Here is a 24,490-nt window from a genome sequence, read left to right on the forward strand (position 1 = left end):
ATTATATTCCTTTCTGTCAAGTCATTTTTCACATAAAGCTTTGGGTAACTAATTTAGATAATTTTCAGTAATCTGGAAAATTGAAGGAAATGGAATTTCTCCCTGGATTCTGGTGCCTTCAAGGTAATGTGGCTCCATTAATGTAAGTTAATGTAGCTCTTTGCCTGTTTTACCCATTAACACACACTCTTCATGTCAGTTTAAGAACTTAACTAGACTCATTTCCTATCTTGGAATGAGCGTATTGGTCATACTACGTTAAAGAATGGAAGAAGCCCTGAAAGTCAACACACACACACACACACACACACACACACACCTTTTTTTTTTTTTTTTGGTACTGGAAATCAAATTTAAGACCTTATACTTTCCAGGCAGGTACTGTGCTCCTGAGCTATATCACTAGCCCCCTTATTCAGGGGAGACTAATGCTAGAAGAAGCCAAGATTCTTTTGAAAAATTAGGGACCAGTAGTTGTCAACTTTGACTAAACTTTGAAAACACCTGTTAATCATTTGCCTTTAACATTGACATATTGAAGTGCTCTTACCACTGTAAATCAGACTATTCTCCCTCTTCCTCGCCTCCTCCTCCCTCTTTCCTCTTCCTTTTCTTCTTCCCTCTTCTCCCTCCCCTTAACATTCCTTCTTCCCTTCTTCCTTGCTCGTCTTCCTCCTCCTCTTCTCAGTGTCTCACTATGCAGCTCAGACTGGCATTGAGCTCACATTGTAACTGAGCTAGTCTGGTCTGCAATGATCCTCCTTTCCTCAGGCTAGATTCTTAGTTTAGGAGGCTTTATTTTCTTAGCTTTTCAGAGATGAGTAACTTCGTGGAAAATGGAACCTTTTGATTTTGAAAACTATTTATTTGTATTTTTTGAGGCGGAGTCTTGCTGTGTAGTTCAGGCTGGTGTTGAGCTCACTTTGTAGTTCAGGCTGGTCTCGAACTTGTAATGATCCTCCTGCCTCAGCTTCGTGATCACTGGGATTACAGGTGTGTGCCACTATACCTGGCTCTTGAAAACTTTATTTTAAATTATCAAGTTAACTTAGTAGTTTTTAGAATTTTTGTATGTATGGCAGATAATGTTAAAGTCTAATCAATAAGGGTTTATGATGAGTTTTTTTGGAATAAATTGAAAGAAATGATCTTTGGATTTTCAGAAGCACTAATTGTATTAAAATTTTATCTTTCATTATTTATTATTCAGTGTTTGAGTTGTTCTTTTGGGTATAGGCTTTAAAAAAAAATGTTTATTTTTCCAATAGGTGAAAGCACTGAAAGAGAAGATTGAATCTGAAAAAGGGAAAGATGCCTTCCCAGTAGCAGGTCAAAAATTAATTTATGCAGGTAGGAATTAAATTTGCCATGTCTTGCTTATGGTGATGTTTTTGAATTTTAGAAATGTCACATTACAGTTTACAGTATATTTAAATTGATTCTATCATAAACATAGATAAAAGCAGTAAAAAGAGTAGTCATAAAATGACATTTATATCCAACTTTCTCTTTACTCGAATTGTTTATTTTATTTATTTAATTTTAGGGAAGGGCCTACAGGGTGCTCATTCTCTCACTACTAGATCCAACTCATAGTGATCCACCTAATTACAGCCTCCCAAGAGCTGGGATTACAGGGGGCTACCACACCCAGTCTCAATTGCTTTCTCAGCATGCCCCAGGGGCAGGGCCAGCACGCAGGCCAAGGGATCAAACCCCTGGCCCCTGTGCCTACTTGCAGGCTCTTTAATCTGCTGAGTTATTTGGTTGGCCCCTTCTTTACTCACATTGGCCTCATATATTTTTCCACTAAATGTCGTTTTATTTCTTTTGTAATGATTGTATAATTGGCTTTTCTGTTTTTAATGAAGCTGAGTGTGTTGGTTTTACTACTTTTAATGAATTGGGACCATACAGTCATTTTATTTGTGTACTCAAAATCCAATTTAATACTTTTTTCTTTGAGGCAGGGTCTCATTATATAGCCCAGGCTGGCCTCACATTTGCAGCAATCCTTCTGCCTCAGCCTCCCAAATACCAAGTGTCTATTTTTAAATAAACCACTAAAACTGACTGAAGTATGCAGAAAGTCTTTTATGTTTAGAGGCACTATAAATATGTGGGGGGAAAAGATTAGAGTTCTTGGATAAAGAGTTCTTAGAAATCAGTAAGGAAAAGGTGCTCCATTAAAAAGCAGCTAATGTCCCTGGCAAGCACAAGGGCCTGAGTTCAATCCTTGGTTCTGCAAAAAAAAAGAAAGAAAAAAAAAAAGCAGCTAATGAAGGGAACAGAAATTTGCAAATTTTATTATCCTCACTAGTAACTAGGAAGGTCTTATTAAAAAATAGACTTGATATCCAAATTTAATAAAGTTCTCTTTGTTCTTCAAAAGAATACTGAGCACTGTCCTAAATATCAAAAAGTGAGTCTTCAACTACATGCAAACTGCTGTTCTTTTCTAGATCAGAAGTTTTGTAGTATTTCTTTAAATGAAGTGGTTTAGAGAATGGACTGGATCAGAATTCAGAGTCCTAATGAAGCAGGCATAGAAATACAATTTATGGTACCTGTAGCCTGTTCTTTAATGTTTATACAGAATAGAGGTAAAGACTGTACTTTCTGGTTAATGCTTATTTTTTTTAAAGTGGAAAACTAAAGGCTGGTCATATAATTCAGTGGTAGAGCACTTGCCTAACATGTATGAGGCCCTGGATTGCGTCCCTAGTCCTGGAGGTAAAAAAGAAAAACTGAATTCCAGAAAAGAAAACCTCCAAGGTGTTCTTTTATAGTATCTGGCCTTCCGTAGAATACAGTCGTAGGGGACTGGGGAGATGGCTCAGTGGAATAAGTGCTTCCCTGGCAAGTGCAAGGGCCTGAGTTCAATCCCCAGTTCCTCCAAAATAAAAGAGAATACTTTCGTAGGTACCCTACCTATGCTTTAAAGATTGCTTGATATTGGGCTGGCTGTGATGTCACATGACTATAATTCCAGCACTCAAGAAGCTGAAGGAAGAGAATTACTGTGAATAAGATGGGAAACACCCAACCCCACCCCCCATTTCACGATCAAACTCAAAACCTTGAGCTTGCCAGGCAGGCACTTATGCCACTGAGCTATCTCCCCAGCCATGAGAATTATTATGAGTTCTAGGCCAGCCTGAACTACACAGACCCTGTCTCAAAAACAAAGAGCTGGCCGGATAGCTCAGCAGGACTAAAGCTCCTGCTTAGGCAGAGCATAGCAGCCGGGGTTTGATCCCCTGTAGATAGACCCTATAGACTCTGTACTAAATACATTAAAAAAAAAAAAAAAAAAGCAAAGAAAAATCACTTGGTATTGTATAGATGGTAGATATATTTGGCATCTTTTAGTCAGGTGTTTGTGCGTTCTTAACTAATGTATTCTTACTTGTGTTTTTATTTTGGTTGATTGGTTAATGTTTTAGTTGGGAAAATTATTAATGGAGTTAACATTGGTGATTAGTAGGAAGTTACTGATTTCATTTATGTGATAAAGATTACAGTGGCTTAAATAACATTTTTTTCCTTCTGTATTAGGTAAAATCCTCAATGATGATACGGCTCTCAAAGAATATAAAATCGATGAGAAAAACTTCGTGGTGGTTATGGTGACAAAAGTAAGTTTCCGTCGTGTTCTGTGTCTTTATGTATGTGAGTCTTTAAAAAACGATTCAGGGCCAGGGAGATGGCTCAGTAGAGTAAGTGCTTGCCTGGCAAGCGCAAGGGCCTAAGTTCAATCCCTGGTTCCACCAAAAAAAAAAAAACTATTCAGATTCCACATAGTAGGCACAGTTTATGTGTCCGTGGCATTGTGTGCCTCACTGCTGTTCAAAGTAGCTTTAAAGTTGACCTTGAGTCAGCTATTAATTGACAGCTTTATACATTTATAGTTTTTAAACTAAAACAATTGAAATGTTTAAAAATCATATTAAAATTGGTTTTGCTAGGATAGTTAAATACTATCTTGGTTTCTTTTCTCTTGTTGCTGGAACAAAATACCCAACACCCAAAATTAAGGGAGGAAAAGTTTATTTAGCTTACAGTTTGTGGAGGTTTCAGTCCATACTGGCTCCAAGGCAGAGTGGCACATGGAAGAGGGCAGCAGATCAAGGAGATGGAAAAACAGAAGAGCAAAAAGGGAAGAGCTGTGGCGGCAGCAGCAGAGACAGCAGCTCTTCCCCCTCCTTACATTGCATTCACACTATCCGCCCCAAGGCTGGTAGAGGAGCACAAACTGTAGAAGCCACCCCATGACTGCGTGAGGCTGGGGGGGGCACAACTAGATACAAACTATAACAAGTACTGTGTAAGCCTTACAAATACGATTAGCAGGACCAGGGTTATCACCCAGGGTCCAGCATATGGGAACCCTGGGTTTGATACCAGCATTTTTTAAAAAATGTGCTTAACAACTAAATGAACATCTTTTATTCTGTACCTTTTAGTATCTCTTAATAAAACTTTAAAGGAATTTGAGATAGTACTAAACCTGATAGATTTTAGGCAGAAAAGATGTGAAATATAAACACATTATTTCAGTGATACTTCTTTGCAAAAAAAATAGTTTTTTATGAAGAAATATAAATGGGAATTTTTTTTTGTGATTTATTGGACTGAAGTTACTTGGAGTTTTTGTTTTGGGGGATTGGGGGTTTTGTGTTTCAGGTTTGTGTTTGTGTGTATGTGTGTTTGAGACAGGTCTCACTGTGTAATGCAGGCTGTCCTTAAGCTCACATAACCCAGAGTGGTCTCAAACATGGGACAATCTTCCTAAATTACAGGATTATTTATAAAAGTGAAATTTTTCTCTCTGAGAATGACCGTGTATTCTTTGAGAACTGTTAACTTATTTACTTGGCTTAAATACAAGTTAAAATACTTGTTTGTTAAGGATACAGGGGGCAACTACCCACTCGGGCCTCCCTCCTGTCCCTCTCTCTCAGACAGAAGCTTTCTTTCCCTCAGTAAATATATTCTGCTCATTAAAAAAAAAAAAAAAAAAAAAAAGAAAAAAAATCATGCAGTGGAGAGTTAAGACAAATACAGAAGTACTGTTCATGAACTTAATTTTTAGGATTGAATTGTCATGTAATTGGAAGGAACAGTGTTATCAGTAGCTTTAAATTATAATGAAACACCTGAGATACCTACTTTGTAAGAAAAGATGCTTTAGGGCCAGCCAAATAGTTCAGCGGATTAAAGTGCTTACAAGCAGGCCCAGGGGCCCAGGGGCCCAGGGTTCAATCCCCAGGCCTGCTGAGCTGAGACAGCGATTAAGACTGTGTGTGGTGGCATGCCCATGTAATCCCCCCAGCTCTTGGGAGGCTATAAACAGGAGAATCACTACGAGTCCAATCTAGTAGTGAAGACCCTTCCCTATAAAACACAGGAAAAAAAAAGAGATGCTTTAGTTCAGTTTTAGAAACTGGAAATCCAACAGTATGGTTCAGGCTCTGGTAAGGATCCCTCTTAGCTGCATTACATCTTAGGGAGAGACCACGTGCATTTCTGTCCATGTGTGGTCTCTCCTTGCCTCAGTCATCATGGTTCTACCTTGATAATGTGGCCTAATCACTTTTCACAAGTTGCATATTTAAACTCTGCAGTCAGATTCTTTGCACACTCTTAGTTACTATTACTTTAAAACTTCGTGTGGCTGGGGAAATAGCTCAGTAGAATAAGCGCTTGCCTGGTAAGCACAAGGTCCTGAGTTCAATCCTCAGTACTGGAAGAAAGAAAAAGGGGGGGGAACCCCACAAAACTTAAGGACTGAGTTCTACAGGTGGGTTGGAGGCAAGTTACTGCGCAATGTTACTTGCACCAGTAATTGAAAACATTTTATCCAAGGCCAAAAGTGGAACAAAAGTGAGGATTTTGTTTTTAGAATCACAAAGTAGTTTATTGTAATTGAAAATAATTTTAATTACTACAAACTGAGAAATAAAAAGCTGCTCAACAGTTTATATGCTAATTATTTTTTATTTTTTATTTTTTGTGGAACCAGGAATCGAACTCAGACCCTTGCACTTGCCAGGGAAGCACTTATTCTACTGAGCCATCTGTCCCCCCGGCCCCTTGAATCTGAATTTTTTTTAATCACATAAGGGCCAAAATGATTTTGCTGTATTTAAGCATCAAGCATGCAGTCTCACAGTCATGACTGTGCAAGTGTCCTGTCTTGCTCCACAACTTGATTTTCAGTTTACACTAACACCTCATTCTGTTATCCCTGAGCAACTACCATTCTACTTTCTATCTCCTCTCACTCTAGGTTCGTAATATAAGTGCACTTTTACAGTAATTGTCCTTTTGTGTCTGCCTTATTTCACTTAGCATGGTATCTTCAGGGTTCGTCATAATTCATTTCTTTTATGTGTCTCTTTTTTTACGGTACTGGTGATTGAACTCAGGATCTTGCGCTTGTGAGGCAAGAGCTTATTCTACTGAGCTATCTCCTTGGCCCTTCATTCCTTTTAAAGCTGAATATTTTTTTCTCACTAGTTTCATACATATTATATAAGGGTAAATGTGATAATTATATACATGGATGTGTTTTGTTATTGCTGACATCTTTATATTACAGCACCTTGATTGAGAATGTAAGATATTAGCAGATAAGATCTCAAAATCAATACAAGTCTTTAAGGAATACATACTTATGTTACATAGAATTCTGATAATCACACATAATAAAGGCCAATTATTAGAAAGGAAAGAAGTTTCCTATAGTTTAATACTATGGAAGCAATGAAAAGGCCTTATTAAAAATAAAGGAAAAAGTCGTTTAAATCAAAAGTAAGATGAAAAATTTCAAAAAGCGGAGGGGCTTGGTACTATTTAGGATAAGGTTTAAGCTAGTCTTTGTAGAGAGCATTCTTCAAGGCATGATCTATTATAATATTCTGTTTTTTTCTCTATGATATCCTGTTGACAAGTAACTAAGGAAAATGTTAAGTGAGTATAATACATTTAAAATTATCTTTATTCAGATTGATTATGACAATATTGTGCTTTGTAAAAAACAAAGTCTTCAACTTTAGGAAGCTCTGATCTAGCCACAATTTCATTACCTAAGGATCTCATCTCTGTAGAGTTTCAGAACATCAATAATCTCTATTACTTTGGCAGTTAGAGTTAGAGAGCTAAACACAAGACTCCTAGAACAGGGAAAGGAGGTAGTAGATGCTAGTATTTTTTAAAGTCCTCCACCCATTTGTTTATTTGAGACAGAATGTCACCTTGAGTATACAGAGATTTCCAGCTTCCAGAGTGCTGGGATTTTAGGCGTGTGCCAGCACACCTGGCTTCTTCCTCCATTCTTAAACTGACTGATAATTTCTCCATTGTCCCATTAGCTTACATTGAACATCTTCTTGCTTTTAGTTGAATTTATGCTTGTGGCACATTATGCTGTTATGTTAATTACATCAAAATAAGTTTTATCCATAGGAAAGTTATGAACTAAATAGTGGGTGGAAGGGTGTTAATTTGTTTGTGAGGATGGTGGTTGTGGTTGTTTTGGTTTCTTTTTTTTTTTTATTCCCTTTTTTAAAAATTTTTTTTATACATTTATTTGTGTGTGTGTGTGTGTGGCCAGCTCGGCCCACCTGGGGACGGGGCTGGCTGGCATGTGGTGCTGGGGGATTGAACCGCGGTCCCTGTGCTTTGCCAAGCTTGTTCCAAGTAGGTGCTTTAGACCACTGAGCCATCTCTCCAGCCCTGTTTTGGTTTCTTTTGTTTTGCTTTTTTTTTTTGTCTTTTTGAGATTGGGTCTTGCTGTGCAGTTTAGGCTGGCCTTAAGCTCAGTTTGTTAACAGGCTGGTTTTGAATTGGCTGAGATCCTTCTGCCTCTCAGCACTCTTGAGTGCAGGGATTACAGGCATGCTCCACCACACCAGTGTTGTTGTTTCGAGACAAGACGTTGCCATGTTTAGGCTGGCCTCCAACTCATTCCAGTGTAGGCTGGTCTGAACCTCAAGGTGATCCTCCTATGTGAGCCTTTCCCAAGTGCTAAGATTACAAGCATGCACTACCAATTGGTAGTGAATATTGCTAGGCCTCAAGAGAAGAGTTAAACTCATAGTATGATTCCCCTCCTCTGGTGGGAATCTTTGTGTACATATAGATCTCAAAATACTAGCCTTTTTATACTCCTGTTACTAGTTGTGGTTAGGATTTTAAATGCAGAAGAATATTTGACCTTTCTACTAATAGCCTTACTTTTATTTCAAGAAAGTTACACTTTTTTTTTTTTTTTTTTTTTTTTTTTTTGGCAGAACCAGTCATTGAACTTAGGCCCCTGTGCTTGCCAAGCAAGCGAAGAAAATTATACTTTAAAGAAAATTATCTTGGCAATGCTTTTAAATGGCAGTAAATAAAGTTATGATCAAGGGTACATAAATGTTTCCAGGAAAATTATGTGAATCTTTAAAATAGTGCCTTTGTTGAGTTCTTTTTCATACTCTCTTAATAGGTAGACAGATTGTTGGCTAGAGTCAGTTGTAATCTGTAGTCAAGGTAACAGAAATGCTCTGAAGAATTTAGAAGATTGCAAAATAATTCAGTTTTCTAATACTGATCATTTAGTATGTCATTTTACAAAATTATGTTTAAGCTACAAGTTCGTATTAGTGTTGTGTTTGTAGCATCCTATAGCAATAGTTGAATTGGGTATCACATAGTGTGTTTTATATAATTATTTTACTTTTTAATGTACTTAGCCCAAAGCAGTGACCACACCAGCACCAGCTACAACGCAGCAATCGAGCCCTGCCAGCACCACCGCTGTTAGTTCCTCCACAGCAACAGCTGTGGCTCAGGCACCAACCCCTGCCCCTGCTTTGGCTCCCACAACCACACCTGCATCCATCACTCCAGCAGTGACAACGGCATCTTCTGAACCTGTGCCTGCTAGTGCAGCTCAGCAGGAGAAGCCTGCAGAAAAGCCAGCAGAGACACCACCAGCTAGCAGCCCTACATCAACTGACAAGTAAGAGCTGGATTTGGGGGCGCCTCATCTCTGAATAGGTGTACAACAAGAATGTGTGCATGTACTTTTTTGAAGTTAGTACATGTTTGCAGTACATAGTGCTCATGGGGCTTCTCTGTATGTACCTGTCTTAATTCCTTTTTTTGTTCCCTTCTCTTCCCTATTTGTAATAATTCCATCTCCATGGGTTTATTTCTTTACCTTTTTCCTTCCCCCCAATCACTTCTCCTCACTTGAAAAGTTGTTTCTACTTCCCAGAGCCTTCCATTTTGCTCCTTATTTATACTTTGTGTTTCCCACACAGGAGAAACAATGTGGTATTTAAAACTTGTGTGTCTGACTCCACTTAAGGTGGTTGTCTTAGGCATTAACCTAAAAATGCCTCAGGTTTATCCCGCTTTATGACAGAGTAGTACTCCATTGTATATGAATGCCACATTTTCTTTGTCCACTTATCTGTTGGTGACTATATGGACTCTCAAGATTTAGCTATCATAAATTGTGCTGCTATAAACATGAGCATGTATATATCACTGGTTTGATGATTTTAACTTTCAGTAAGATACTGTGTGTATTAATTTTTAATATTGTGTTAAAACTGACCCGTCTGCTAACGTTTTTCTAAACTTTGAACTCTGACTAAACTATATCCTCACCTATTTTGATGGTTTACTATTGGTAATATACATATTCCTATCCATAATCCAGATTTTACCACTCTATTGATTTTTTTTTAAATGAAGGAGAATTATTTATTTTGAGTAGAAATGTTAGAAAATACATTTGAGCAGAAAGAACAAGAATTATAACATTGCTACCGCATCATTTTTTGTATTTGCCTTATTTTTCTGGTTATTGTGGGTATCATAAACACACTTCTGCATCAATAAATATTTCCACTTGCTGAATAGCACTGTTTGGTTCCGATATTTGTTAGTTCTCATGACTTAAAGAAGTAATTGACACCTTTGAATTTTCTCCTCATTTATAAATTGTGCGTAACAACGAGGACCTATCTCATAGTTATTGTCAGGGCAAAATAATTTGTACAGTAACACATGATTTTGCACACTAGCTGCTGAGAACCAGCAGTTACGATACTTTATCTGATATCTTTTGTTGAACCTGTGGATTGTTAGAAGTTTTTATTCTTACATCTGTACTTTTGTTGGCCTATATAGAAGCTAACCTGTCTGTGGAGATCTTGTTTTGATTTTGAGACAGGGTCTCCCTGTACTTCAAGCTGACCTTGAACTCGCTATACAGTCCAGGCTGGCTTTGAACTGGCAGTCTTCCTGCCTCACCCTCAGGAGTGTTGGAATTACAGGTGTACATCACCAGGCCCCACTGTCTCTGTCTCTGGAGGTGTATAGGGAAAAAAAAAAAAGGAAATGTAGAGATATTTCAAGAAAGAAATAATTCATTGTGGGAAGTTTATAGTTAGATTATTAAGCAGCTTATAGCAATGATTTCTTCTGTTCCTTATTCTCTTTTTGGGCAGGGGTCATCCTTAAATGATACACAGCTAGTGCTTTAATCAAGCTTGTCAAGGCTGGAAAGCCAGGCTTTACCTAGGAGCATGCATTGTATTTATGGTCTGCTTTCACTAGTATTCCGACTTCATTTTATGATTTAGTTTGACTCAGCACCTTGGTGGCAATATTAAATGGACTTGGAATCAACCAGACACAATGGAAAACAGTTGCTGGAAGTATTTGCTGACATGGAAAGTGTTATGATACATACAGCAATGATTAGAATATATAGTTGTGTACTTTCATGGATGGGGAGTATAAGATGTCCAGTGGGTGCATGAAACCAGAGTACTGAGGCCTACCTACTGTATTGTTTCCTACACATATATGTGTTTGAAGATGGCATTTAATTTTTAAATTAGACATAATAAGAGATTAATGACAATAATACACTATATGATAATATACTGTAATGATTTTTTTTTTTTTTTTTTTTTTTTTGTGGTGCTGGGGATCGAACTCAAGACCCTGCTTATTCTACTGAGCTATCTCCCCAGCCCCCTGTAATGAAATTTATATGTGAACATAATTTCTCAGACTGTCTCATAGTACTGTAGGCTTTGGCAACCTGTGCTTCTGAATTTTTTTTTTCTCCCACTCTACTGAAAAAGAGCTTTTGCCTTATCAATTAAAGGAAGTACTTTACAGCTTCCCTGTAGTATATTACATTTGCCAGTATTACTATCCTTGCACTTTGGGGCTATTAAATAACAGAACTAGAACACAAGCACTGTGATACCTTGAGAGTTGCTCTGATATCAGAGAGTGAGTTAATAGCCAGGTAGCATATATAACATGGGTGTCTTGGACAAAACATGGCTTATACCCAGGTGGGACAGCTTAAGGCCAGTGCAAAATTTTGTTGTCCCACTCAGTATTGTACGTACTTAAACTATTTTGCCCTAGAGTGTGATTTCTGTGTCTAACCTAGTAACCTATGTTTACAGGGCACTGAATCACCTGGTTCATTGCTGGAAAGATAGCACAGGCTCAGGGAATATGTTTTCCCCATGCTTGTCTAAAACACTTTGTTTCCGGCATTCTGTGACACCACTGCCTAACTTGAGCCCACTTCCTGTACAGCTAGAAATGCAGTTTTCCTTACCTAACAGAGCCAGGCTAAGCTGTTTCATTAAAGGCTAACGAATTAGTTCCCCCGTGTCATTTAAATACTACAAACTTAATAAAATATCTTGAGTCAGTATAGTATGTCTTATGTTCCAAATGCTGTAAGCTTCTTAAACTAGTGTGAGTTTTGTAATTGATCAGTATGTCTTGTATGCTGATAACAATTTAATTGTACTATTTTCACTGTTCTTTGTTCCCAGGAACATAATTTATCTATTCTAGAGTCAGGATTACCTAGCCAGGCATGGTGGTGGATGTCTGTAATCCCAGCACTGGGAAGCTGAGGCAGGAAGATTGGTGCAAATTCAAAACCAGCCTGGGCTACAAAGCAAGCTCAAGACCAGCCTGAACTGGGTAGCCAGATCCTGTCTCACAAAGACTAAAAAAAGAGTCAGGATTACCTTTTCATATCGGCAGATGGCTGCATAAAAGAGTTGCTAGTCCGTGATCCGGGAAACATACACTAGAGACCCTTACTTGGTTGGCCTTTGTACACCAACTGCTTATGCTTATTTCTTAAAAGCATATATCCTTAGGGAAGGGTAATACAGGAAAGATGAGATAAACTTTAACCAACCTTCATGTATGCTATTAAATGCAAAAAACAATTTTTATGAGATATCCTGATATAAGTTTATGGAATATTAAGAAATTTGTTGTATGTTAGGGAGATCTGATTTGGTTCATATGGCTGACTAGGTAGATATCTCCTTCCCTCACCGCTTGGTCAGAGAGGAGGACCACTCCCAATAGAGGAGGGTTTCCTTGGTCAAGGCTATTTGAGTAGCTGTGTTCTGTTAGAACTGCCAAACAAGTTTGCAAAAAGTTTGTCCATCACTGCTGGCCTGGCATTTTATTATTAAGGCTAATTAAGGCTATTGTTGGTCAGTTTTGCTCGTTAAAATTGGGCCGGCCAAATAGCTCAGTGGATTAAAGCGCCTGCTTAGGCAGAGCACAGCGGCCAGGGTTTGATCCCCAGTGTGCCATACTGGCCAAGCCTCTGGGGCATGCTGAGACAGCGATTGAGACTGGATGTGGTGGCGCACACCTGTAATCCCAGCTCTTGGGAGGCTGAAAACAGGAGAATCACTCCAAGTCCCATCTACATAGTGAGACCTTGTAGACCCTTACTAAAATAAAAAAATAAAATAAAATCACATATTACAGTGCAGATTCTACTTCATGTCTACCTTAGAGAAACTATAGTGCATGAGAACTGCATTGTTTATATGATGAGTAAGGGAAGGATTTGACCTGTGGTTTATTCACAAGTAGACAACAGTACTACTCAGTGTGGCAGTCTGTAGGCAGCTTTAATATTTCTAGTAGTTAGTTTGAAATGAATTGTTGCGTCCCACCCCAAACTTAAATCAGAATTACCTAGGGTAAATGACAAAAATCTATGATTTAATAAGCTGAAGTTGGAGAAAGTGTTATGTCTTAGTTACTCTCTTACCGCTGAGACACAGTGCCCAGCACCTAAAACTTAAGGGCGGAAAGGTTTATTTTGGCTCAGTTTACAGAGGTTCCAGTCTATAGTTTTCTATCTGTAAGGAAAGCTGGCATGGCAGAGGAGAAACAGCTCATGCCATACTGGCAGGAAGCAAAGAGCCAGGTCCGGGGGGGGGTGGGGGATAGACCCTTCCAGGCCACACCCCAGTGACACACCTCTGACCAGGCTTCACCTCCCCACAGCACAGGTCATTAGGACCGTGGATATCATGCCACCGTGATGCAGTCATCTCGCAGGGCCTCACCTGTGAGCACATGAGGCTTTGGGGGACAGTGAGACAGACTTACACTTGGCCACTGGCACTACAGAGCAGTCAAAGACTGTACTATATTGAAGGCTTTTTTGAGTATAAAAGAGGTTAAAAAGCAATATAGGCAATAACTAGGTAAAAGAAAAACGTTACAAAACATATTTTCCATGGATATGCCTATTAATGTGTAGGAAAAAGTAAGGTCTAGTTCACATTATTTGATTGTATTTTCTCTGGTTGGGGAGGGGAGACTTGCTGGGGCTGAATGAAATTTGAAGAATGCAAATTATTCTGAAGGTTAGTAGTACTAGATAAAAAGATATATTTTAGATGGCAATAATTAAAACAGTTTGGAGCCAGGGGTAGTGGTGCACACCTATTATCCCAGCACTTGGGAAGCTAAAGCAGTAGGCGTTGAGAGTTTGAGACCAGCCTGGGCTACAAAGAAAGCTCAAGGCCAGCCTGAACTGCATAGCAAGAGCCTGTCTCAAATAACAGTTTAGAATGGCTCACCCTAGAAAGTTTGCTGAGTGAACTAGGCAGTAGTCTAGAAATAGAACCTAAAAGCAACTTTAAAAAGATGTAATTTCAGACAGTTAAGAAAATGCTCTTGAGATGACTGCCTTACCATCTGGAGGGGGAAAGATAGATCCTTTGTATTGTTAATGCATAAAAATATGATAGATAGATAACATCTAGATAGATAAAGGTTTAATGTGAAAGATAAAGGGGTGGGGCAAATAGCTCAGCAGTCTAAATGCCTGCCTGGCAAGCGCAAGGACTGAGTTTGATCCCCGGTACTACATGCTGTACCGGCCCAGAACCCTAGGCATAGTAGTGCATGCCTGTAATCCTAGCACTAGGGAGGCTAAGACCAGAGGATCACTGTGAGTCTAGGCTGTGTAGTGAGACCTTGTACCAAATAAATAAAGATTTAAAGAAAATCTTTAATGTGTGTGTGAGAAAGATGAAGCAATAGACTAATGAAGAACAAGGGAAAAGAAGAACAAAAGTTACAAACCAGACTATACATTCCTTAATGAGACCATTAAATGGTATGCTGTGCATTTCTTGGGAAAAATGAGCACAAGGAGGTTGTGGTAACATGGAATAATTGTTAAGTTTTAAAAGCACAAAAATGGAGAGGGAGAAGGAAAGTAAAAAGAATTGAGATGTGTTAGAAACATGTGCTAATAAAAATAGTTCTTTAATTAAGATAACCACACATGGGGCTAGCAAGATAGATAGCTCAGAGGCATAAACACCTGCTGGCAAGTGCAGGGACCTGAGTTAAATCACCAACCCCACATGCCTGTGCCACTGGCCCTGGAATGGGGTGTGGTGTCGCATGCACTCAGGAGGTTGAGACAGGAGCATCACTGCCAAGTTTAAGACCAACCTGGGTGCCATAAAATGAGTATAAGATCAGTCTGAACTGTATAGTGAGAACCTGTCTCAAATAACCACTTGAAAGGAGGACATTAGACATTCATTCTTTTTTTGTTTTGTTTTGTTTTTTCTTTTTTTTTTTTTTTCAGACTGCCTCTGAACTCACATTGTAGCCTGGACTGGCCTCAGACTCACAGCAGGCCTCTTGGCTCAGCCTCCCTGGTGCTGAGGTTATAGACGTACCACTATGCCCGGCTACTAGCCATTCTTTGAAACTGATACCTCAGTGATTGTCTCTGGAATAGGGGTCTTGGGCCAAAAGATTATTTGGCTTTTTTTAAAAAATGTATTTGGTACAGGGTCTCACCATGCAGCTCCAACTTACAGTGATCCTCCTGCTTTCAGCCTCCCCGGGGCTGGGATTATTGGCATGCTCCACTACACCCAGTTTCAGCAGCCTGCTCAACACCCACAGGGGTGGGGCCAGTGCAACACTGTGGTGCCTGGGATCAAGCCCAGTCCCTGCGTTTGCCTAAGCAGGTGCTTACCTTTATACATACTATTTGAAATTACTTTCTCCACATTATTTTAATGTCTAGTTAGTGAAGACACTTAAAATATGTCAGGATTATTTTAATCATAATAATTATTGGGTTATCATGCCAGATACTTTCCTGAGCATCTTACTAGTAGTAAGTAAATCCTATCCCAAGTACTTTGGAGTATGTATTGTTGTTGACCTTGTGGAATTGATCAAGAAATTAAGGCTTACAAAGTTTGAATTCAGGGCTGGAGATCAGTTAGTGGCACAGGTGCTGAATTTGATTCCCAATACCAGAAAAAAAATTTGAAAAGGTTGAGTTCAAATGTGGATTCACTAGTTCTTGCTGTACTATAGAGTGTTTCCTCAAAACTGAAATATAATGTGGACCCCTACTTTACTATTACATATTAAATTTACAAAGTACTGGGTTTTCTTGCATATGTTTTGTTTATGCTCATCCTCCCACTATCATCTCAATATTCTCCCTATATTGAGTTTTGTTGTAACTATTTTAAAGAATGGTAGTACACACCTCTTAATTCCAGTACTTGGGAAGCTGAGGCCGAAGGAAGTTGGGAAATTTGAGGCCAGAGTGAGTTGTATAGCAAGACCTTCTCTCAAAAAGCAGTAACAGAAAAAAAAAATTAATTGGCATGAGGGTATATGTATGGAGCATGTGTGTACACATGTGAGTTTCTCTTTGGCCATTTATTTAAGGTATTTCCAAGTAATAACTATTTGATATTCTAAACTTACCTGAGATTCCCCAAGAGTAACTTGGTTCCCCCCCCCCCCGCCTCCTTAGTACTGGTGATTTGAACTCAGTTCCTTGTACTTGCCAGGCAGGTGCTGTGCCCCTGAGCTATAGTCCCATCCCGAGTGTTGGATTTCTCCCCTATCTGCCTTTTTTGCATCTGCTGTATTCCTTGTCTTGAATCCCTTCTTTCAGTTTAACTGTTGAAATTTACCTATAAAACCTTGCTTTGTAAAGACTTGTAGTCAAATTTGGCTTCTGTGTACATGCTATTCAGTGATACATTGATTTTGGTGTTTTTACTGTGACTTGATTTATCCAGTATTTTAATTGTGCATTATCTTTCTCATATTTCTTAAATAAACTTGGTAGACATTACTTTTAAAATGATGATTCTCAGAAAAGAAGCAGTATTAAGACTGAAAATGTATCCTAAGCCGTAAATGTTATATGTAATGCTAAATACAGTAGCCAGACTCTGTGTAAAGGCAAAGTTTTTGTGAGTTGGATAGTTATAAAACTAATACACATTAAATTTTGCATGCTTTTTGAAATTGCTTTTTCTGTAAAACTTTTCCAGTACATCAGGAGATTCTTCTCGGTCAAACCTTTTTGAAGATGCAACAAGTGCACTTGGTACGTATGTTCTTTATCTTGCATATAACCTACTAAAAGAGGAAAGAAGGCTACATTTAACTTTCCAGATCACAATAATTTGTTCTTATTCATGGTTACTTATAATTGAGCTGTATAATGACTTAGTGACTATGATCTATATATATATATATATGTATATACACACACACATATATATATACACACATATATGTAAATGTGATCTCAAGGTTTCATCTATATGTAGGTGTATGATGAAATGTCTTCGAAATGGTATGTGATTTCTGTCCATCTTCCTCACACTTCATAGATTGCCAATTTGACCACCAGACAAATTAACATCTACATTTTGTTACTTGTATTGGCTAATAGAAAAAATGCTTTCTTAGCCCAACTTCTAACTTACTAGCCAAATAAAGCCTTACCTTATTCCTTCACCCTGGTGGGTCAGAATTAGCTTTTTCCTTTCTGACTGGTGTAGTTGTGCAGATTTTTAATTTATTGGCTGGCAGTGCTATTTCTGTTCTTTGGCTCAGCAGATAGAAGGCTGGGGAAAGGTGGGCTCAGCAGTTTTAAGTATGGGCTCCTGCAGCAGCACGGGTTAGTACACCATTCAGTAGTTCTCTCAAAGGATTTGGAGGTTGGTTCTCTGACCCAGCTGGGTGCCCTAAATTTATTAAGCTTTTTGGGGGGTGATATTTTTTGGTTTTGGGGGCCTTGTGTTTGCCACATAGGCAGTATGCCCGCTGAGCTACATTCCTGGCTGGAGTATGTTATATAGTGTCAACATAATTTACGCAATCTAAGATGACCCAGGAACATCAAAATCAGATTTTCATCTTGTAGGAATTAACTGAGATTCCTCTACTTCCAAGTGACCGTATCAGCACCTAGTCAGAAAGATAGAAGTTGCTGTACTTGAAACACAAAATGGCTTACCTTTAGACTTTTAGTTACAAAGGTATTGAAAGGGCTGAGAAAGAGGGTTACTTGGAGAACGGTCAACTGTTCTGTAGCCTCAGAGCTGGAGCCAGCTGGCACTTACATTAATGCTGCGAAAGTCTGCCCGACACTACTGCTGCTACACCTAAGCCTGTGGTAGTGATGTCTTTTACATCTTTCTGTCTCTTAGAGTACCTCTTGTCAACTTTGTGGTACAAAGATTCCTTTGTTCTTCCTTTTTTTTTTTTTTTTTTTTTTTTTTTTTTTGAAACAGGGTTTCACTGTGCAGTTCAAACCAACCTTGAACTCACTTTGTAGCTGTAGCGCAGGCTGGCTGAATGCAGCAATCCTCCTGCCTTGCCTCCTAAGTGCTAGAATTATAGGTGTGTGCCACCACACCCAGCTCTCTCTCTTTTATTGTTTGTTTGTTTGTTTGTTTGTTTGTTTTGTACTGGTAATCGAACTAAGGACCTTATGCTTGCCCAGCTGGTGCTGTGCCACTGAGTCATATCCCCAACTCTATAATCTTTTATTTACCTGTTCTCTGTGTTGATTCTAGCCTCTTTCAACTTTTTTTTGTATTTTAGGGAAGAATCTTTAGGGTGTTTAGGGTCTCACTACTAGATCCAACTCGCAGTGATCTGCCTGTTTACAGCCTCTCAAGTGCTTGGATTATAGGCACATGCCACCATGCCCAGTCTATCTGCATTGTTTCTTACACACAATGCTACTGCACACTTAACAGGTTTGAGTGCGGTGTGAATAGGACTTGCATATGCACTGAGAAGCCAAGGAATCTGTGGCTTGTATTGGTGCAGCATTTGCTTTAATGCAGCAGTCTGGAATTGAACCCGCATCATCCCTGCTTTTACTATGGACCTGGATGTCAATGAACCGCTTTGTTTTACTTTTCAACTTTCAACTTCTGAATCCTCTCTTCCTAACGTATACCTCAGACCATTCTTTTCTAGTTAATTCTGTTTTACCTCACATCAGTGGTTCTGCTGTAGGCCATAGTTGAAAGTTTAAATTTCGGGAATGGCCAGTACTGTCCATTTACCCTATGGGTTTGGAAGTCATAAGCTTTGTGGTTGGCAGTTTAAACACCTAAGTCACAGCTCCCAACACTGACCCGAAATCCTGCAACTTCCACAAACATCTTAGATTTCAGATTGACTCTGCTTTCTGTTCCCCATCTGATTTTTCTTTATTCCCTTACTTGCTTTTGCACCATCATCCTCCCTTGACCTAGACATTAGTGTTATCCTTGGCTCTCTGCCTTCCATGGCCTAGTGAGTCTGATTGATTCTTTCCTAAAGTCTCTAGAATATTTGTTTTCATTGCCATTCAGTTACCTTAGTTTAGGTCTTTCCCTTAACTTTTGTGTTATCCTCTACCATCTGGTCTTTTCCTGCCAGAGTGGAATTTGTAAAAGGCAGATCTGATGGGCTCATTGTTACTTCAGTTGAGTCCAGAACACTTTCTTAAAAGATTCTTCCCTTCCATTTCAGCTTTATTATTAGCTCTGTCTCTTGTCTGTTCTCCCAAGTTTTCCTACAGGTCATTTGTCCTTGTACTTTAAAGATTTAAAAAGTATGAGTGCTTATTGACATTTCATGTTTTTGTAATTTGATTAATTAGGAAACAATTTTAGGAAGCATGGAGATTTGGGTGTGCTCTCTGATAGCCTGTGTTTATCTATGCCAGGATTTATTAATCTGATATCTTGTTCATATTACTAATCTCTAGCCTCACCCCCATATAGTTATAAGAAGAAAATAAAACTTGTTCAGATGGCTACTGTGAAAGCTAAATCAGATATGCCATGTTAAAATAGTATAGGTTTTGTCTTCTATAGCTCTCAGTTCTGTTTGCATTGATGACTGTTTCTCTTATCTGCGAACTAGGTGATTTGAGTGGCTTTGTGGTTGAACTAAATCAGTGGATACTAAAAAGTTTTTAAAAATTATGAAGTGATGTATGGGAGTGGGAAACGAAAGGTCATGTGTTAGCTTTTTGCTGTTATTATAATGAAATGTCTGAGGCTGGGTACGTTTTAAAGAGGCTTATTTAGTATAATTGTGGAGTTCCAAGGTCATGGCAGTGGTATCTGCTTGGCTGTGCTCCTGAAGGCCTCTTGAGGGAGGGGATCACAATGACAGAAGCGTGTACGAGGGGGAGAGCCCACATGATGACATAACTCTTTAGATAATTAACTCAAGGTGCCACAACAATTATCATAGTCGCTTCTCAGGCAGTGCCCCCCTGTGACCCAAGCATCTCACAACAGGTGCCACCTATTTTTGTTTTCTAGTATTTCTTTGTATTTTTTGGTTTTTTTAAAGAACCTTGACAACTGATTCAAAAATTGATGTGAGCAAATATCCAAGAGCACTACACAGCTGAAGAAAAAGATACAGCTGCCTACAGTGACAAGTATAATTATCATAAACAGGATCAAACTAAAAAGCGTCAGCGACAGATGCACACTTTATAAACACACAGAGAGCTGGGGAGATAGCTCAGAAGCATAAACACCTGCCTGGCAAGCACAAGGTCCCAAGATCAATCCCCAGTACAAAATAATAATAATAATAATAATAATAATAATAATAATAAGAAGAAGAAGAAGAAGAAGAAGAAGAAGAAGAAGAAGAAGAAGAAGAAAGCACAGCTAAGTCATACATGATTAAAATGTATGAGAACAGAAGTAAAGACCAGGCAGGCCTCACTTCTTACAGTTCTACCAGCTCTCATGTCACCACACTGGCCACCAAGTCTCTCATACTTGACCCTTTGAGAGATATTTCAATATTTCAGCTTTTAAATATCTCTGTTTTAGGGGCTGGTGAGATGGCTCAGTGGTCTAAAGCACCTACTTAGAACAAGCTTAGCAAAAAAGCACAGGGACCACGGTTCAATCCCCCAGCACCACATGCCAGTCAGTCCCGCCCCCTGGTGGGCTGAGCTGGCCACACACACACACACACTCACACAACTAAATAAATAAATAAAATTAAAAAAAAAATAAAACATTTTAAAAAAAATCTCTGTTTTTGAAAAGGGGAGGGGGATTTATTGAATAGATAGTGAAACAACACAAAATGGCATGGTTTCCTGCACAGCTCAACCTGCGTTCAAATGGGGGAAGGAAAAATAGACTTAAAATAAATTGCAAATTACGATAAATGATACTGAGAAAACCTGAGAACTTCATAAAGAAAGATGGACTGCCTAACAGGGTGAGGCAATCAATACCTTTCTGATACCGTAGCTTTTAAATTTAGAAGAACCTGAACATCTGGAGGGACCTGTGCAAGAAAAGGTGTGACTTGTTGAGTAGCCCCGAGTGTGATGGAGGAGGTGCATAGGGAGCTTCAGATGAGGTGAGGCTTTCCTGCTTAGAGCTCGCTTTTCAGCTGGTTGCAGGTGGGGCACAGTAGTAATGAGGGATTGCTGTGGGCTGCTCTTGAGAGGTAGCTGTGGATGCAGGAGCTAGATGGGTGTAAGATCGAATTTAGAGGTGAGACCTACCAGAATTGGATGTAGAAGGATGGGAAAAGAAATTGAAATTAAAGATGCTGTTTACTGAAGGGAGAAGATAGACAACAAGAAGAACATTTGAGGACAAATCTGTTGAGTGAGTGGAGTGTGGGAAAGCAGGCACAGTGTATATGGAAAGTTGTAGCTGTGGAGGGAAGAGTAGACAAACAGACCAGTTCCTGAAAGATAGAGACCTTTCCTTTTCTGATTTTTGGGGATGGTTTTGTATTTTGAGATGAACTCCTACTAAGTTTCCCAGGCTAGTTGCAAACTCCTGGACTTAGGTATATTGAGATTATAGGTGTGAACCATCAAGCCTGGCTTTCAGTTGTGCCTATGAAACATGCACAATTCTGTTGTTACTACTATTAAATGACCATAAAAACCCAGGCATAGTGATTGACTCATGCCTATAATCTCAGTACTCAGGAGCCTGAGGCAGGATTACTGCAAGTTCAAGGCCAGCCCGGCTACCTAGTAAGATCCTGTCTCAATAAAACAACCACTCTCCCCTTCAAAAAAAAAAGTAAAAAATGCAACTTAACACAAACTTAATAGTGTAAAACAATAGACTCACTCTCTTAAGGTATTGTAGGTTGGAAGTCTGATGGAGGGCTCACTGGCTAATGAAAGGCTCAGCAGAACTGTGTTCTTTCTGGAAACTCAGAGAGAATCCATTTCTTGAGGCTTCCCACATAGCATGACTCTTGACCCATTTCTCCCTCAAAGACAGCATCATGGCTTCCCTGATTGTGCTTTTGTCCTCTTGTCCTGACACACTCATCTGCTTCCATTCCCCCCGCCCCCCCAACCGGGGATTGAATTTAGGACCCTGCGCCTGCCAGGCAAGTGCTTATTCTACTGAGCTAGCTCCCCGGGCCCCTATTCGATTTTTAAGGACTCTTGATCTACTCTGAAAGTCCAGGATGAGTTTCCTGTCTGAAAATCAACTGATTAGTAACCTTACTTTCATTTATACAGCTTCACTTCCCCTTTGCTATATAATCTATATAGGCTTTAGGACTAGGACATGGACATTTTGGGGGTACCATTCTGCCTTCTGCATGCATATTGTAACTTAGAGTATTAGCTGTTTTTATAACAGCATTGAAACATAGACTTATATTTTGATAAAGAAATGTATAGAGAATGTTTATTAAAAGTTCTATCCTTTCTCTTCCCATGTTTTTAGTGACAGGTCAGTCTTACGAGAATATGGTAACTGAAATCATGTCTATGGGCTATGAACGAGAGCAAGTAATTGCGGCCCTGAGAGCCAGTTTCAACAACCCTGACAGAGCAGTGGAATATCTTTTAATGGTGAGAAACCTGTTTTTCTTTTCCTTCTATTTAAGATCAAAATCTCAGACATTTTAAAGGAAGAGTATGCTAGGTAATTTACATGTGCTTTTATATTTGTTAGAATGTTAACATTTTGTGTTAATAAAATACCTTTCTGCAAGATTCTGCAATGATTTTAGCTTGAAAATAGGACTTAAATAAGTTACAAAATATACTATTGGGTTGGAACATTGCCTTCCACTCCAGTTGTGTGTTTGGGGACATGCTTTTAATCTGAGAGCCCAATATTTTAGCAGTGTTTTTAGCTGCACTGTCATCTGGGAGCTCAACAAATTTTATTTATTTGTACTATATAAATATTTGTAATTATTACCTTCACCGAACTGGGAGAGTTCATATAAGAATTTTAATTTTTGGCTTCATTTGGACAGTGTTGATTCCAGATTTTCCTGAGCAGTTGGGGAAAAGATTTGGGCCGTGAACTCTTAATTCATTAGTTTCCCATTCACTGGTGAGCCATTGACAGGCTTTAGACTTATTTTTGGTATTGAGGATTGACCCTAGGGCCTTGAGCATGCTAGTCAAGTATCCTACCCTTAAGCTATGTCTCCAGACCTTTTTAAAATGTTATTTTGAGGCAGTCTCAGTAAATTTCCCAGCCTGGCCTTAGACATGCCTGCGTCTGCCTCAGACTCTGGAGTTACTGGGATTACACATGTGTGCCATCATGCCTCACTGTATTAGTACATCTTATGTGTGCTATTCTTTGCCCCATTCTGTTGACCTTTGGATTTGTTAGCTTGTTGGCAGTCAGTAGCAGTTGAGAAACTTGAATAACTGGAGGGGGTGGAATAAAGGTTTCTGAGAAATAAGTTGTGGACATTGAAGCTCTCAGTACTGTATTAATGCAAAAGTCTGCCAGTTGTATAGATGAGCTTATAGTCTGAAGTACCATAATACTGGAATAATGCTGTATTAACCCTTTCTAGTCTTAATTTTTTTGAACCAAGGATTGAACTCAGACCCTTGCACTTGCCAAGGAAACGCTTATTCCACTGAGCCATCTACCCGACCCCTTAAAATTTTTTGTTCTGTAATTGTCTTTGGTATTTCTGAAATACTGATCTAAGTCTGAATTGCTCCAAAGATAATCATAGATGGCCATGATCCTAACTCTTCAGAAAATATTGTATAGTGAAACATAACTCATTCCTTTATCATTTCTGTTAAAACTCATTTTCATCAGTCACTGCTTCAGGAGACCCTCATTCATGGCTACGGTACTGTGCCTTGCTCCACCAGTTACTTCCCTGTGCATTCGTATGTGAGGTTCATTCGCAAAACCTTTTTTTGCCATGTACATTAGAACTGACTTCTCCATTATCCTCTTTTATTGTCTTTAAATTCTGTCAGCTGGTTTGTATATCTTTTTTTTTTTTTTTTTCCTTTGGGGATTAAACTTGGTACCTTGCTCTTGCCAGGCAGGCGCCAGTGCCCCTGAGCTGTATTCCCAGCGCTGTGTATCTTTTTGGAATTGAGAAATCTGTGGGTTGGTAGTTGTGGATCACTTAGGGGGGACTTTCTAGCTGCAGAGTCCAAACAGCTTTAACTTATACCTAATTAGAATTCTGTAGGGCCGGCCAAATAGCTCAGTGGATTAAAGTGCCTGCTTAGGCAGATGCAGGGGGCCAGGGCGGGGGTTTGATCCCTGGCCAGCGTGCGCCTGTAATCCCAGCTCTTTGGGAGGCTGAACACAGGCACATCATTATGGGTCTGTTCTACGAAGTAAGGCTCTATAGACCTTTACTACCAAAAAAAAAAAAAAAAGTATTCTTTGTATTATTAGATATTCTCATCTAATATATATGGGTTTGTTTTGTTTTGTTTTGTTTTGTTTTGTTTTGTTTTGTTTTGACGGGTCTCACTATGTAGTCCCAGCTGGCCTTGAACTCACTATGTAGCATA

The 24,490-nt window shown here is 39.1% G+C and overlaps 1 protein-coding gene across 1 annotated transcript in view; it reads left to right on the forward strand.

The window, feature by feature from the left end:
* Rad23b (RAD23 homolog B, nucleotide excision repair protein) overlaps window positions 1-24,490 on the forward strand; it is a 45,614-nt gene that overhangs the window by 12,043 nt on the left and 9,081 nt on the right. The window contains exons 2-6 of the mRNA XM_023722941.1: window positions 1,269-1,350; window positions 3,559-3,638; window positions 8,742-9,010; window positions 16,704-16,759; window positions 22,416-22,543. Of these exons, the coding sequence (XP_023578709.1) occupies window positions 1,269-1,350; window positions 3,559-3,638; window positions 8,742-9,010; window positions 16,704-16,759; window positions 22,416-22,543 (615 nt within the window). The remainder of the gene's footprint in view (window positions 1-1,268; window positions 1,351-3,558; window positions 3,639-8,741; window positions 9,011-16,703; window positions 16,760-22,415; window positions 22,544-24,490) is intronic.

This window comes from Octodon degus, unplaced genomic scaffold (assembly GCF_000260255.1).
Source record: "Octodon degus isolate 3935 unplaced genomic scaffold, OctDeg1.0 scaffold00094, whole genome shotgun sequence".
NCBI classification, from domain to species: Eukaryota; Metazoa; Chordata; class Mammalia; order Rodentia; family Octodontidae; genus Octodon; species Octodon degus.